Below are 18,170 nucleotides of genomic sequence, written 5' to 3' on the forward strand. Positions count from 1 at the left end.
AATTGAGAGGATGTGCCTGGTTTAGTAAACACTGTATGAAATGAATGTGAGAAAGGATCAGGTAGGAAAGCAAGCACAACACCTCTATGAAAGGATGTATGCTCAATCACACTAAAAAGTGAATTCACCCCAGGCGTGGCGGCGCACACCTATAATTCCAGTGGCTTGGGAGGCTGAGGCAGGATTTCAAGTTCAAAGCCAGTCTCAGCAATGGGGAGGCGCTAAGAACTCAGTGAGATCCTGTCTCTAAATAAGATACGAAATACGGCTGGGGATGTGGTTCAGTGGTTGAGTGCCCCTGAGTTCAATCCCCAGTACCAAAAAAAAAAAAAGTGAATTCATGATCCTAAATTAGAAAACACAAAACAATCCCCAAGATGAAAAATAAGCAGACACAAATACACCACCCTCTAAGAACCTTAGAAAATAGAGACGGCAAATAAAAATCAAGTGGTAAAAATTTTAAATGATTAAGAACCTAAAATGAGGAATGAAAATGAGAAAGGAACCTGGAATATCTTGCTGTGGTAGGGAGAATTCTAAAGACTTCCCCTGCAAAATTCCCATTCCCTGGTTATTTAATCAAACATTAGGTATTGACGGAAGGGACCTTGCAGATTGAACTAAGATAACTGGCCAGCTGACCTTAAAATAGAACCCAATGTAATTATGTGAGCCTTTAAAAACCAAAAAGGAAAGTAGAAGAGTCACTGGAAAATATGGCAGAAGAGAAATGCAGCAGAAAGACTGTATGAGAAGAATCTGACTGGCCTTCACTAGCTCTAAAATTTAGAAACGAGCATAAAGTCTTTTAGAAAGACTTTTAGAAATTTTACAAATTGAGGGTAGCCCTCTTGCTAAAAGTCAGTAAGAAAATAAAAACCTTAGTCCTACAACTAACAGGAAAGAAACAGGAATCTGCCAAGAACTAGAATGAACTTGGAAATGGCTTCTTTCTGGACCCTCCTGATTAAAAGCAGTTGGCCTACACCTTGATTTCAGTCATGTGAAACTCAAAACAGAAAAATCAGCCAGTTCAACCCATTCTAATAAAATAAATGAAAGCTAATAAATATATGTGCTCTTAAGTTGCTAAATTTGTGGTAATTTTTTTAAAGGCAGCAAGAGTAAACTAATATATTTGCATGCCAGAAAGTAAAGAATCATTCAAAGAGTAACAGAAATGTGTCAAAAGGACATGGAAGTAGTTGGCAGTGGCTCCCACTGGCAAAACTGTGAACAATTTCGTTTCACAATAAATCATGAGGGTTAGATTATAAACATGCTAATCCATAAGTCCAATTTGATATAAACTGAAAGATAAGCAATGGGATTTTACACAGTGCCACAGTTTATTCCGCAAAATAATTACTACTTATAAGGGAAAAAAAGAGAATCTTTACACTGGAAAAACCTGATTGTGTACATTGTTAATATGCAATGAAAAGATCATTTCTATGATAATCCCCCCTTCAAAAACATAACCTGAATTTTTTTAAAAAAGCTGAGTCTAATAATGAAAAAATCCAAAATTTAATTTGTCATCTTCAAAAATAGAGATAATAATCAAAAAGACTAAATGGTAGTTGTCTCATTCATACTTGCAATATTTATATGTTTGAGATTGTTTCAAAATAAAAATATTTTTAGATGTGGGAAAAGAACTACATACTTAAAAAAAAGAAAAGAAAATCAAATGAGGTCCATTTTAAAGGGGACCATAAAGAATTTCTAAAATTGAAAAAAAAAAACCCAACAACAACAACAAAAAAAACCTCAAATTCTTTTCTCAATAGTCAGATGAAACAATTAATTAAACAGAGTTAAAATCAGGGCACATGCCTATAATCCCAACACCTCAGAAAGATGAGGCAAAGTGGATCAAGAGGTCAAGGTCAGTCTGCACAACTTGGCAGTATCTTGTCTCAAAATAAAAAGGACTGGGGATATATCTCACTGGTAGAGCACACCTGAGTTCATTTCCCAGAACTGGAGGTGGGGGGTGGTGGGAAGCAGAGCTGAAGACTTGATAACCAAATTAATTAAAAACAGAAAATAATCCAGATACAGAACAGACAGAAGAGAAATGGAAAATATAAGTGAGCACTTAAGGGACATGAAGGGCAGAAATGAACTCCAAATATGTCTAATAAAAATTCCATATGGGTACTGGAGTTGTGGCTCATTGGTAGAGCGCTTGCCTAGCATGTGTTAGGCACTAGGTTGGATTCTCCTCACCACATATAAATAAATGAATAAAAATAAAAAGGTCTATTAACATCTAAAAAAAATTTTTTTAATTCCATAACACACACTGAAAAAAAATGAGACAAAGTAATTAGTAAGTATAATGGCAAAGATTATGACCAGAATTGAAGAAAGAAATAAATTTTCTCAATCAGGAAGCACAAGTAGTCCCAAGAAGAAAAGTCGTGCACAGATATGACACAAAAACAAAGAAGGGATCTCAAATAAATGATCAGTGGCACAAGTTTGAAGGCAGACAAAAAGGAATGCAGGATTAAAAGAATCTGGGGTTGGGTTTTTTGTTTGCTTGCTTATTGGTCATCATTTCTTTGGGTGCTGTTGTTTTCAAGAGGAAAGAGTGAAGTATAATTAGATGAAGATGGGAAAAAACAAGAGAGCATGAGAAAAAGATGAAATCTAAAGCACACTTAACAACTAGTCTTTCACTATAAGCATAACTGGGTGAACGTAAAGGGACAACAATATCAAGCTCATCTGCAGAACTGGGTTATAAGATGAAATTTTCTGGGAGTAGGAGAAAAAGACACCTAATGTATTAGGAATGAGGAAGGAAAGGTGTATGGAGTTAAAAATACATTAGTGATGGCAAAAAGTAAAAGTTTACTGGAGAAGAATATTAATGTAACAAAATAACTTAAATGTCAGTTGAGGTTATCATGAATCTATAATGACATGGATTTGTACTACATGGTGTGATTTTTCTTTTCAAACACAATATAAAAGTATGGGTAGTCACATTAATGAAAGAGTACTTGAATTAAGAGATGAGACACACTGGGATGAACAACAATCATAAATAAAAATGTGAAACATCAAGAAATGCTAAAAAAAAAAAAAAAAAACAAAAAACAAAAAACAACAACAAAAAAAAAGAAATGCTATTATGTAATAATTCCTTTTTGCGGTTGCCTAAGGGAAGTAAAAAGAACATTTAGGAAGGGGGTAAAGTGCCAATTAAAATGAAAAACAATTTTATTAGATAGTATGATTTTTTTACTTGTTCTATGTAGTTATACATGACAGAATGCATGAGAATTCATTGTACACAAATGGAGTACAACTTTTCATTTCTCTAGTTGTACGTGATTTAGTCACACCATTCAATCACATATGTATAGGGTAATGATGTCTGTCTTATTCTATCATTCCACCATCTTTCTCACAGATACTGTAATTATTAAAACAATTTGCTATTTTTTATGAATATTTTCCACGTTTTAAATAAAAACATACAAGCAATGACCACCCCTTCAATTTTAGGAAATCAAGACAAGAAAAACAATGTTCTCTGGAAATTTTAATTTTAACATAACCACTTTATTCTGCAATTATTCATTTATATTTCTGAACCTTCCAATGAGAATCTGAGCACCATAAATATAAGAATCATGGAAGAAGTTGAGTCCACTGTTGTGTATACATTGTTTTATGCATAATACAATTTGGTGTTCTGAGTTTGGTGCCTGCTATAATTTGGATCTTTTTTTTTCCCTTTCTTTTCATTGGGTGAATCACAATTATACCTAACAGTAGGCTTCACTGTGGTATATTTGTACTTGCACATAGCATAAATTGGTCTACTTCATTTCCCTATATCCCCTCTTCTCCTCCTTCCTAATAGTTTGCATCTTAAATGTCCCCCAAAGGTCCAAGTATTAGAGATTTGCTCCCCAGGGAGGTACTACTGGAAGGTTAAAACTTTGAAGAGGTCAAACTTTGTGTCATGGGGGAATGCCCTAAAGGGGAAAATGGGGCCCCAGTTCTTCCTCTTTTCTCTTTGCCTCTCTGCTCCATACTCCTGCTGTGATATGCTGCCTTGCCACAGGCCCAAAAGTCAAGAAGTCAACCAACAAACTTCCTAAATATCACTTGATTATCAAATCCAGGAGATGCTACAAAAAAAATGAGTGTACTTTTTGCAATCCTAGCACTTTCAATTCTTTACTAGGATAAATACTTTTATGAGTCTAGCCTTTTCATATTATGAACATTTCCTCGTGACAAAAGTCATTTTTTGGTCTATTGTTCTTTTAAATCTTTCTCCCCAAGGGAAATTTCAAAACTAGTAGTTCATTGTTTTAGAATTCTCCATCTTTAATACTTCTAAAATTTTTTGGTGGATGCAGTGGTACACAACTAAAATCCTAGTGATTCAAGAGACTGAGGCAGGAGGATCACAAGTTCAAAGCCAGCCTCAGCAAGTTAGTGAAGCCTGAAGCAACTTGGTGAGATCCTGTCTTAAAGTATAAAAAAATAAAAAGGGCCAGGGATGTGGCTCAGTGGTTAAGCACCCCTGTATTCAATCCCCAGTACCAAAATAATTAAATCAAATTAAATTTTAAAATACTCTTTCCTTCAATGTCATTGGTACTATATGGGCCATTTCAATCTAAGACTTCCTTTTTTAACTTTACCTACACTATTTCATTGAATTATTTCCTCCTATCCACTTTTATTTTTTCCCCTTCTATGGTGTCTATTATCTGGATTCTACTTTTGTCTTCCTAGATTATTACATAGCCCTTATTTTACATACACATGCGCACAGTCTTGGTCCTTTTTTTTCTTTCTAAGAGTTCCTTTATCTAATTTGTCCCTTGATTATTTTGTTCCTTGGTTATCTATATTCATAGTTACTTATCTCATTTATTGTGTTCTCTACTTCCAATGCTGACGTTTTTAATACTAAGGTTTCTACTTTGTTTCAAATTACTATTCTTTTTGTATTTTTTATTATGTTTATTAAACTGGTTTATTTTCTAAAATGGGGCATGGCTGCACACACCTGTAATCCCAGGGACTCAGGGGGCTGAGGCAAGAGGATTACAAATTCAAGGCCAGTCTCAGCAACCAATGAACCACAAAGAATAGGCTTTATTATCTTTTTTTATCAACTCAAACACAAATACTTCTAACTTTTTGACCTAAAAGCCAAGGTGGTTATTTCTCAAATATTTCAAATCAAATATAATTATACTGACACTTTATAGCCTGTGTATTCTTAGGTCTATGCCACTGGCTTATATTAATTATACACCTGAGATTGGGAAATCCAGTGGTCGTCCCTATCTACAAGTTAAATGTTTCTTTTCTTTCTTTCTTTTCTGAGAGAAACTCTGGTGCCATGGATTGAACCCTGGGGCACATGATCACATTTCTAGCCCAGTCCTTTTTTTTTTTGTTTTGAAACAGGTTCTCCCTAAGTTGCTGGGGCTGGTCTTGAACTTTCAATCCTCCTGCCAAAGCCTCCCGAGCCTAGTTGCTGGGACTATAGGTGTGCCACTGAGTCTAGCAAATGTTAAAATTCTTTAAATATCTCATTCCTTCAGTAGAAAGTAATGTTCCCTCACTCTGAACTTCTTTTGTTCTATATAGAGATCATTAAAGATGCTTTAACTACAGCCCTTGAAATTGCTACTAATAAACATATTTATCTTCCTTTTGTAAAAAAATTATTTTTGGTATGGGGATATAACCCAGGCGCACTTTAACACTGAGCCACATCTCCAGTCTTTTTTATTTTTAAGACAGGGTCTCACTAAGGTGCTTTGAGCCTTGCTAAATTGCTGGGCCTGGCCTTGAACTTGTAATTCTTTTGTATCAGCATCCAAAGCCACCAGGAATACAGATATGTGCTTGGTTCTCCCTTTTAGATTGTAGATTTCCTAAAGACAGAACCCATTTGTGGTATATCCTTATTTCCACAAAGCAACTAATGATTTTACACATAGAAAGAATTTAACATATTCTTGTTAAATCAAAATAACATGGGCTGGAGTTGTTGCTCAGTGGTAGAGCACTTGCCTAGCATGTGTGAGGCACTAGGGTCAAACCTCATCACCACATAAAAATAAATAAATAAAGGTATTATGTCCACCTACAACTAAAAATATTTTTTTAAAAAAGAAGATCCCTTTCTGTTAAAAAACAAAACAGGAAGTCTTGAAAAGGAAAGTTACATATTGCAAGTTTTCACAGCCTGCAAGATTAGTGTCGTCTGTATATGAAAACAGAATATTAGGGAAAGCGATGGAGCAAGATGCATACATCAGTTGCATAAGAGTAGTAGATTCCATTCTCTAGTTCAGAATACGCATCCTCATTCTCAACTTATCCAAAATTATTCGAGAGACACATTAAAGAATTAGAGAATTACTACACATCAAACAATAAGGTCTCAGATTCTTCCTTCTTTTGACACATTATGTAGAAAATAGTCTTAATGATCAAAGACCTAGGCACCTAGACCCTTATGAGTAACAGTTTCAGTAATTCTAAAACCCATCTATTATGTCTTAAAGTTATATAACAAATCCAAACAAGTATAATAAGAACATAGTAACACAGTTCATCCCAACTACCATCAAGATTATGGATAAATTCTTTCTAGGCATCATTTTTCTATCTACAGATCCCTAACACTGCTTTCTATTGGAAGGTTTCTAAGCTACCCTCGGATTATTTTACATTATTACCTTTAAAACTATGTTTGGTTTGGTACATACTTATGAATTTAAGTTCCTGCTTTGTTAGTGTAGTACTGTCATCTGTCTGAAGAAAAGACATACTTTAATTTCTGATTTTTTTCTTTAATCACCAGTTTCTAAAAACTACCATAAAAGGTATTAAGGAACTTCAGAATGAGGATGGAGAGGAATCAATAAGATTAAAGTAAAACAAAAACAAAACAAAAAAAATGTAAATTTCAAGTCATTAGTAGCACTCTAAATATGATTATTAATGCATTACCACATAATTAATTTAAAAGGACCTCCCATATAATTCCTTTCCATTTATATTAGTTTCTTCACTGAATAAGACCTCTCTTGCAGTTTAATTTGACGCTCAATGAAAAACTTTTGCTTTATAGCAGTTAACATGCATATTGAAATACATTCTTCTCCTCAGTCACTAAATCAACAATTGAAATGATAAACACAGTAAGATATTAACATAAACAGTCTTTGAAGCCTATTTTCCAGGAACCAACAGGAATAGAGTAATGTGGAAAACGGAAAAGTCTTACTGTCTTATCTATCATATATGTCTTATACTACTTACTAGCAAGGTTGTATAGTATTGGCTGAATTCTTTGCTACCCAGGCTTAATCATGACACTGCCTCTAGCTTAATATCACTCCATTGTGTGTTCTGTCATCCACAAACTCATCTTAGCTCCTTAAGAAGATATAGCTCTATCCTATACATTAGGACCTCCATTAATAAACACATTTCTCTTTATTTTAGATTGTGATTCAGGAGAGTAAGTGTAAGTTTTAAGTTTCTTTCAGGTAACTCTCTCCAGGTTTCATTCCAAACCTTGCACCAGTGTGCTTTGCAACCTTTTAATATGCTCAAGGTCCAAATCCCATTTTCCCTTAATTAACCCTTACAGAATGATTCACAATTCATGCACATTAGAACAAACTTACAGGGCTGGATTTAGCTTAGAGGTAGAATGCTTATCTAATACATACGAGGCCCTGGGTTCAATCCCCAGTATGGGGGCAGGGGGAGAGACACAGCATATGTCATATCCTGAGATATGATGACTTATTGTACAAGTGTAAATTATGTAAGCATCCATGGGGATGTTGCTCAGTGGTAAAGCAGCTCTGAGTTCAACCCCCAGTACCAAAAGAACAAAATAAAAAATCTTTATTTTTTATCTTTTTGTAATCTTTATACACATATTACTTATTAAATAATCATTACAAGTATTTAAATGTTTCTAAGTGAAACAGATAAGTTAAAATTATAGTTTATTAGTATCATGAAATCTGTATTCTCTTGATCAAACTGGCTAGTTCTAAGGTACCACTACAAAACCAAATATTGTGAAATGCAAGACACTTTGCTTGATGACATCTATTTAAAGTTCACACCCCCCATGTTTTTTCATTCAAATATTTTTTTTATTTATTTCTGTTGTTGTTGTAGATGGACCCACCTTAATATTATTATTATTATTTTTAATGTGGTGCTGAGGATTGAACCCCAGGCCTCATGTGCTAGGCAAGCTCTCTACCACTAAGCCACAATCCCAGCCCCATTTAAATATATTTAAATGACTACTTTGCCTTTCCAAACTACCTTCAAAGAAGTTAACAAATTTCCTAATTTTACATTATATACCTCTAACTTTACTAATTAAAAAAAAAAAAAACTTGTTTTGTTGTGGTGTGTGTTATGCTAGAGATGGAACTCTAGGCAACAGCTCTACCATTGTGCTATATATTCCCAGTCCATCTGCTTTCTTTCCATTTTGCTGGCTCAGTATTTTTAAAAATATTTAACTTTTAAGTTCTTTAAACTTCTCTCATCACCTAAAATTCCACTGTGTCTCATTTGATTATGAGATCAGCAAAGTATTTAAATATTTTTCTTTGTATTGATTAATTCCTTACCTGAAAATACTTATTTCAAAAATTTATGAATATTTCACACCCCCGCAAAAGCACAACTACCACTAAAGTCCTCAGATCCTCGCTGAGAAACATCAAATCAAGATGTCTGCTTAAAATGCAATGTTTATGACTATTTTTTCAGAACAAGTTTCAGTGAAGTAGTAAAGTTTATAAAGTTCTATATAAAACACAATACATCAAATGCTAGAGAGAATGAGAAAAACCAACCATAATTTTAACTGTCTAATAAAACATTTTTAAAACTCCACAAATTTAAGATAAATATAACAAGACATAGATCACAGAAACATAAAATAATTGTAAGGAAGAATAATACAGATAGACTAGAGAAAATATTAGAACAAAAATATTTTAAAAGAGTGTTAAATAATTCTAGCAAAATGAGTAAAAAAGAAAAACTTAGCAGGAGATAACACTGTGCTCAGTTTTGAATGCTACTTTTACTAGATACAAAAAACTAGAAGGCCACCCACACCAGCAGACACAACCAATATCTAAACCGCACATTTTGCAGAGAATAGTATAGTATATCAGTATATATGCTGATGCTAGTTGGATAAAGAGATGAGACTGGAGAATCAGGTAAGAGCCAGGTTATGAAAAACTTCATATGCCATGCTAAAGACTGAACTTTATGTAAGTACCAGAAAATCCTTTAAGACAGTGTGAAATGGTGTGGTTTGCATTTTAAAGTATTTTGTTTTGTTTTGTTTTGTTGTTTTTTTCTCCAATACTGGGGATTGAATCCAGGACCTCATGCATGCTAAGTAAGTGCTCTACCCTTGAGATACATTCCCACCAGCCCTTTTTATTTTGAGACAGGTTGCCCATGCTGGCCTCAAACTTAGAATTCTCAGCCTCTTGCATTGAGTAGCTTGGATTAGAGGTATTTGCCACAGTGCCCAGTCTGATTTGCATTTTAGATAGAACATCAATTCTCCAAGCATTTAGAGAAGGGATTAGATAATGGTGTGAAGTTTAAAGTTGCTGAAAAAGTTCAGATGACAAATTATACTTGACTAAACACAAATTATGCTTGACTTAACCAAGCAAGGGCAATGAAAAGAGGAAGAAAAAGTAAAACTGATAAATAATAAGAAAATGTTTTTTTAAAAAAATGATCAAGAAAATGAAAGGGGAGAGTTTTGGTTAACTTCCTAGTGTATGTCTGGTTTCAGCGGCTGAGTACCATACAAAGCTAAGATACACAAAAGAAGGTAACAGAATGGAAAATAAGAACTAAGGATTATTAGGATTCTGGAAATATGAGTCTAGGTTTTAGGAGGAAGTCTAGGAGGTACAGATCTGGAGAGCTAAAGAGAACAGATGACAGTTGAAGCTGTTAAGTACATACATTTCTGAGAGAGGCATGGCAGCATACCTGTAATCCAGTTCTTTAGGAGATTGCTAGTTTGAGGCCAGCCTTGGCAACATAGCTAAACTGTCTCAAAAGAGAAAGGGCTGAAGATGCAGCTCAGTGGTAAAACATTTGGGTTCAGGCCGGGGTAGGGCAGCAAGGATATGTTTTCCAATGGAATGTGAATGGGATAAGTAATACAAAGAGTAGAAAACACTAGGGGAAAACACAATAAAGGCACAGGCAAAGAAATCATAACAGACCTACTTCCATTTAGTTTTATTTTTTGGTAAGAGGGATTGAATCCAGGGGTGAACCACTACGCAACATTCCCAGCCCTTTTTTTATTTTGAGACAGGGTCTCGCTAAGTTGCTGAAAGCTGGCTTTTCTTGCCTCAGCCCTTCATGCCACTGGGATTATAGGTATATGTACCACTACACCTGGCATAAAAAAACCCTACTTTTAGAAAGAACAGTGATCTCAAATCATCGACCTAACTTTTCACCTTAAGAAACTATAAAAAGTAAACTAAACCAATGTAGCAGAAAATGGGAAATAATAAACATTAGAACAGAGATTAATAAAATTAGGAAATAATAAAAAAAATAAAATCACAAGTTGGTTCTTACATCAAAATTGACAAACATTCGGCTATACACATCAAGAAAAGAAATGGAAAAAAGATTCAAATTACTAAAATCCAGAATAAAAAGAGGTTATTAGTACTATCCTTACCAAAAATAAAAAGGATTATAAGAGAATGCTATGAATAACGGTATGCCAGTTAATTAGGCATTACAGATGAAATGGGCAAATTTTAATAAATATGAAGAGACAGAAACTCTGAATAAACCCAAAACAAATAAAAAAGATTGAGGGAGTAATAACACTTCCTCAGTCTAATAAAGGACATCTAGGAAAAACCCACAGCCAACGTATTTATGATTAAAAACTGAAAGCTTCCTCTGTAGAGGAAAGGAAAATACAAGGATATGTACTCTCAGCAATTACAGTCAACATTATACCGAAGCTGGGAAAGGAGAACATGTTTAATAGCTGTATCAATTCAACATTGCAAAATAGAGATTTTAGATATTGCCTGTACAACAATATGAAAAATTTTAACATTACTTAACTTAAAAATCAGGATCAATAAGTACTAAGTTACAGGCAGAGAGGAGCAAGAAGTTCTGCTGTGCTATCAACAGTGAGGTGATTATGGAAAACAATAATGTATTATACATATCAAAAAGCTAGAAGATTTTGAAAAGTTTATACCATAAAAAAATAATATATTTGGGGAGCAAGATACATTTAACCCAACTTAAACATTACATAGTATGTATAGGAACTGAAAAATCACATTACTACATTAATAGATGCAATTTTTATTTATCAGTTTAAAAAAAATTATGTTTAACGTATATTTTACCACATTTAAAAAAAAAAAAAAACTAACACTTGGAAAAAAAGGAGAAATCACCCACAAGCTAAATATCATTCACGGTTATCAATCCTATACTTGGCTTTATAATAAAAAATTTAAGGCCATTACATTTCTTTTCTCCGTATTATTTGACCGAAAACACAAACACCCGACTACGGTATTATAGTCCTCTCACAAACACAATCTTCTAAAACTCAAAACTGTCATGTTACTCTGTAGGTTAAATAAATTAATATCATAGAAATGATATCAGAAAATCTTTAAAATTTTGAATTTTAGGAGACTGTGTTTGAAATAGTAAAGTGTCTGTCAACTATCCTGTTGAATTAATTCAACCCAGTACTTTGTCAATGAATGACAGCATCAAAGGAGGTATTTCAGTTGATTCAACTGTTCCCAAAGATGTTTATTTTCCTTTACCCTAAGTATAACAGGGTCTCTAATATTTCATCAATTAAATAACAAGTCTAAATTTATAGACACACTGAAAAAGATGTTAAATTTCTTCAGCTTTTATACTTCTTTATCCAAAAATGTTAACATGCTTATTCTCAAGAATATGTCCAATTCCTTTTTCCTCTAGATATCTAATGTTCAGAAGCTCCTTGTTATTCATTATCTAAGTGTCTAAGTTACAGGTTATATAGGGCAGCAAAAGTTATAAATAAATATACTCATTAACAAAGTGATCACATTCATATTTTCCACCTTGACTGCCCACACCTTCAAAGTAATGAAAGAGCATCTATGGATGTTCATTTTGCCTTTGGTTTCTTCTTTACTGTTGATACTGTAAATACCTGACAATATAACCCAAACACAATGCAAACTGGCCACAAATTAAACTACATTAGCAAAATATACAATATTGCACAAAGTTACAGAAAATGTACTGGAAAACTTCTAGGAATCATATACAATCTTGAAGAAATAAAATCAACAAAGGTAGACACTAGATTCAAAGGAGTATTTCTGAAGCTCAAAGGATAATGGAAGGTGCTTGGGGAAGCTAAACAAATCCTTCCACATTTTTACAAGATTGATCCTCATCATAATTCACAAAAATGAAAAGTGACAGTATTTGCCTTACATGCCAATTCAAAATCCAACCCAGGAAAAGATGGAACTCCACCATAAAACCTGACTCAAAGTAGACACAATTTAAAAGGCTTTCTTCCACTTATACACTAAGTGAAATATAAGGGTACATAATAAAAGTATACAATGCATTATAAAATCAAAATTCTAAAAAATAAATGGAGGTGAGATGTAGCAAATTCCTGGTGTAGATGTTAATTACTAACTGTACTGGCAAGAAATAGCTCAAAAGAACTAGGAAAACTATTTGCATACATAAAAAGACTTTCAGAAACTTAGAACAACATTATTATCATCCTGCTTCACAAAGAGACAATAAAAGCCAAGCTGATGAACTGTATTGACCTATCATCCTCCTATAGGCAATCTACTAAGTTTTCGCTGAGGTGCTAAACAATGGACTCACCACAGCACTGGATTTCATGTTTATAGAACATGCTAGCTTTCAATTGGGATTCTTGACAAAAGGCAACCTTTGTGATAAATCAACCACCAGAGAAGAGTCTAATGAAACTTACCATTGTGTATTGCATTCAGCAACTCTGAGAAAGCTTTTAGGTGAGGAAAAAAGGACTTCAGGTTAAGATCATTTTCAAACACACAAAAGAAATACATAGGCATAGACTGAATCAGAATAATAAAATTTCAGTAAGTCTCTCATGTACTATTTGCCTGATTATTAAAGCTGCAAACTTCACTCAGTTTTTATATAGTATAAATTCCTAAATACTGCATTCCATGTGCCAATATATTACCCACTAAACTGAGATGTTAGATATATTGCCTTTATGGGGACAAGTTCCTTAGTGTCATAAATATTTATCTTTAAATCACTTTTAAAAATATGCTTAGTTATCTATGCAATGTCTTGATAAAAATGAGTCTCTATAAGTTGTAATTCTATACAGGTAAATCTATAGGACATTTATTATAATGAAAAATCTCATTATGTCATCTAATTCTATCAAACATTCTCATTTCCCAAGTTTCAGTATAAGAAGTCACAACATGTACAGGAAGCTACCTAATGCCAATGTACAAATATTGAAAATTTTTATTAATATTAAGACTAGTAGAAACCAAAATACTGAAAATATTTTATGAAAGGCAGAAGTCACAATTCTACAATGGAAGCATTATATTAAAAGGCCAACAATAATTTAAATTTGCCCACAATTTGGCTGTAATACAATATTGAACACAAGACAAAGCTGTATGTTAATTATCTTTGTAGAAGAAACAAATCTATTAAAATAAGAACTGTATTTTGAAAAATAAAATTCAGAGATTCAAAGGTGGGCAAATATACTAGAAAAGTCACTAAAATATGAGTTAAGAAGCCAGGGTTACCAACCCAGTTGGACAACTTACTAGTTGTTGGACAAGCTCCATCATGCCGATACTGCATGGAAATTTCTGTTGGGAGGGAGGAGAAAGGAATCAGCAAAGAAGTTGCCAGTGACTTAAGGGAAGAAAAAGAAACAGACCAGAAAAATGTGGGGAATCCATCTAAAAGTCTAGCTGAAGTGGGTCAAACCAAACTGTTGGAACAAAAATTTTAAGCTAATAGGATATAAGAGGAAGAGAACCAAACAAAATGGAATTTTCACAAATTTATTAATGTGTATGTACAAAGGGTAAGGAAAAGGCAAAAGAGCTTATAAATAAATCTGTATAACAAGTATCTGATAACAAACGACTTCATTAATGAGAGAGAATAGTTAGCAACAAGATACACTAAAGCACTTTAGATAATTCATTAGATGGGAACAATTTATCAAAAACCATTTAACAGTGTGGCTGAGTGGAAATTACAATTTAAGAATTATAGTTAGTTTATACATAAACAGAAATCCATCATGACTTATATAACAGCATAAAACTCATTAAATTACACTTAGTTCACTTCCTTATACCTTTCATTTTTGACAAAGACAGTGAATAAATGAGAAGTTACTTTTATTCTTTTATTCCACCCACATGAGGAAAACAAGCAGAGTGACCTGAAACAATAAAACAGTGCTAAAAGTAAAAGCTGCTCAGAATATGGGGAATAAATTTCAATACAGCATACTAAGGGGAAAATAAATTATAAAACCAAGATCAAGACACTAAGTAACTCAAAAGATCTGGCTGCTGGAAAGAATTGATATTCTCTTAAGGCTAACCTTTGGTAAAAAGTTTATATGAGGGATAGCTGGGAATTCCCAGCATACCACTACCAAAAGTATGCCCCCTATATGTACAACAGAAGTTCCCAGAAAACCATCACCCACACATCTGCTTACATATGTTCCTCAAAAATCTAACCATGGTCTACCCTGAGTAACTTGAGGTAGGAAGAAAGACAAAGTTGGGTTAAAAAAAATAAAATAAAAAAGTCAGCACACACCTGTAATCACTGTAATGTTAAAAAAAAAAAAGTTACATGAAAGGCTGTTTAAAAGATTCAAACATTAGTCCAGTTCAGAACAACCATCTAGAAACAATGTAGGCTTTGGCTTAACTCCTTCCCAGATGACACTCAAAAATGAGACATAGTAGGGAATTTTCCACCGTAATACCTCATTAACAAATATAATACAAGCAAGATTTAAAGGGGTGGGTGGCTGCTGAGGGGTTTGACATGGTCCATTATAGAAAAAATAGTAGCTGGCATAGTGCTAAAAAATAATCAAAGGATATTCATAATAGCAGAAGCATTTTACTGATGTGAAAAAATTGGAATATGGCTATCCTGGCCTTTGATCTAGTCCTTTTATTACTGTTGTTATTTTGGTACTGGGGACTGAACCCAGGGGCACTTAATCACTGAGCCACATCCCCAGCACTTTTTATTTTTTGAGACAGGGTCTCACTAAGTTGTACAGGCTGGTCTCAAATTTGCAATCCTGCTTCAGCCTTCTGAGTTGCTGGGATTACAGGTGTGTGCCACCAGGTCGAGCCTGGCTGATTTAGCACTTTTATAGAAAGGCAGCCATGGTATAGCACTAACAAATACTCAAATCATCAAAGACCAAAATAAAATCAGGAAAATTTCCAGGCTGAGGTTGTGGCTCAGTGTAGAGCACTTGCCTGGCATATGTGAAGCCCTGGGTTCAATCCTCAACACCACATATAAATACATACATACATACATACATACATACATAAATCTGTCAACAAAAAAAAAAAAAAAAAAAAATTTTAAATCAGGGAATTTTCCAAAAGAAAAAATTCCAAGTTATATCCTAGTCTCAGTAATATGTAATGTGCTATATGATTTTTATTTATGACCCTAGATAATCAAGATTTATAAAATTGTGAACTTAAGTAAGATATATTTAAAATTATGCTCACAAACTGCCCATAATCCTTAGTCTACTGTTAAAGAGTTTATTAGACTAATATTTGTATCTCTGTAATTCCCTATTTGTTTACAGAATCAACACCACTAATGGAAATACTTTACCAGGGAAAGATTTCTCAGTTTCATTTTACTAACCTAAATAGAAATGATATAGAAGTATGTTTACTAAGGAAACTGATAGTTCTAAGGGTTCACACTAAAGCTCCATAACCTTTCATTTAGAAGAGGCTATAACAACTTACTCTATGAAACTGATCTCAATCAAAGAAGCATCTTTCCAAAATCTCCTTCTATAGCATTTATCACCACTAAAGAATCTCACTCCTGAAATACATTTTCAAATAGCTTATCTTAGGAACAACATGGTAGGCAATGCTATATTGAACAACCTAAGGTCTTAGGTTTTTAAAAATGGCAAATTATATACTTTGAAAAGACACAGTCCACTGCAAGAAAAGAAGTAAATGCTTAACACATTGACCTCTTGTCATTTAATGAACAAAATTTTTCTCAGAAAAAATAAGATCCTGATTTTTGTTTAGAAACAAATATGTTGTACAACTTTCACTTTCGTAAATCATAAATTCTTATAATGTAGAAGAGATAAACTGGAAAGAGGAAAAGGACAAGTTCAGTATGTCAACTCTTCCAAAAGCTGGAGTACTGATTTTCAAAAAACTGGGTACCTAATTATTTGGATCCCCAAAAAAAATATCTGTAGGAAGAAATTCAATCAAAACCTTAGTATAATCTAAAAGCCCAAAACTTAAAAACCAAGTAGCAGTCACTCAAAACAAAATACTAATGATCATTTTGTATAAGTCATTGTAGAATAATAGGCCATTTATCAGGATGTACTTCAATTCTAATGCAAATGTTACAATCCAAACCTTTAGTCAAATAAAATCTCTGTAAACTCCTTATTTGATCAAGGAGTTTCTATTCTTGTATTACCTAGAACTTCTAGAATAAATATCTATACTCTGCTACAGTTAGAACCCATTATGAAATACTTCTAATTGTTAAAACTCATGCTTTTAATGATTCCAAGAGATAATCACACCATCAGAATCTGATTCTACTTCTGCTTTTATGTCCTAATTTATGATAAAACAGGATAAATAGTAATACCAACAACAGCAGCTGTCCTACCCGGAATGAATGACAGTACCTAAAAGTATGTGTTCTTTAGAAACCTTTAAGTGCTCTCAAACATAAGATATTACCATTACCATAAGCTAAATGAGGCAATAGTTTTTCTTTTCAATTAAAATAAACTCTTAAATACTGGTAAATCACCAAAATTGAGCCCAGAATGCTTACTATAGGAGAAAGACCACCATTAAATGATTAGTCTGATTTCTTCAGCCTGGACTTCAACTCTCCATGAAAGCATCCTACCCTATTTAACCAATATTACCACCAACTATGCTAAAAACTCCTATTAGGCTTATACCGTAAATATACATTTACTTCCTCTCCTGGTAATACTGTTGAACTTCATTTTCTGCTATTCTGAAGTAGAATTCAATCTCTACATGATCTTTTCAAACTTAATAAAATTTCTTATCCTCACATACTATAATGCTATAGCAAAAGCCTTACCAAAAAAAAAAAAAAAAACAGTTTAACGTGCAGCCTAACTACACACATTTAGAAGATCAAGTACAAAAATCACATGGGATACCACTACCCACATGATATGCACTCAGTGCTTAATAATAGTATTCTCATTCTTTTTTTTTTTTTTTTTAAAGAAATGTTTAGTGTTTATTATCTTCAAAGCACTGTGCTGGCAGTACAGATAGAGAGTGAACATGACAAACATAACAGAGCTAGTATTAATAGCCGTTAGGGTATAACATCATGCCAACAGGTGCTTACAACGGTCATCTTCACCATTACTAAATTATCAACTTGCTTGACATTAAAGCAAATCAATCTTATAAAAGGAATATCATAAAAACAACTGGGGGTGCAGGGTTCTGGGGATTGAACCCAGAGGTGCTTAGCCACTGAGTCACATTCCCAGCCCTTTTTATTTCTTATTTTGAGGCAGGGTCTTACTAAGTTGTTGAGGCTGACTTTGAACTTATGATCCTCCTGCCTCAGACTCCCTAGAGCCATGTACCACTGTGCCGGCATGAAAACAATTTTTGATGATGCAGTACACAGTAGACATTTCCTCCTTTATAATTATTTATATGGGAAAAAGATCCCTG

General features: G+C 33.5%; 1 protein-coding gene across 11 annotated transcripts in view; it reads right to left on the reverse strand.

The window, feature by feature from the left end:
• Positions 1-18,170, reverse strand: part of Mllt10 (MLLT10 histone lysine methyltransferase DOT1L cofactor) — a 168,797-nt gene that overhangs the window by 36,587 nt on the left and 114,040 nt on the right. For 8 of the 11 annotated variants that reach the window (XR_007104476.1, XM_047521762.1, XM_047521761.1 and 5 more), the window contains 2 exons: positions 13,971-14,015; positions 13,118-13,150 (listed from right to left, as the gene is read on the reverse strand). The exons of 1 other annotated variant lie outside the window; for it this stretch is intronic. Coding sequence is in view for 9 of the 10 variants with exons in the window: in XM_047521762.1 (XP_047377718.1) it covers positions 13,118-13,150; positions 13,971-14,015 (78 nt within the window). In the remaining variant the exon portion in view is untranslated. The remainder of the gene's footprint in view (positions 1-13,117; positions 13,151-13,970; positions 14,016-18,170) is intronic. 2 more of the 11 variants (XM_047521768.1, XM_047521763.1) reach the window with 1 other exon arrangement.

The sequence above is a fragment of the Sciurus carolinensis genome, chromosome 12 (genome assembly GCF_902686445.1).
Source record: "Sciurus carolinensis chromosome 12, mSciCar1.2, whole genome shotgun sequence".
Classification (NCBI taxonomy): domain Eukaryota; kingdom Metazoa; phylum Chordata; class Mammalia; order Rodentia; family Sciuridae; genus Sciurus; species Sciurus carolinensis.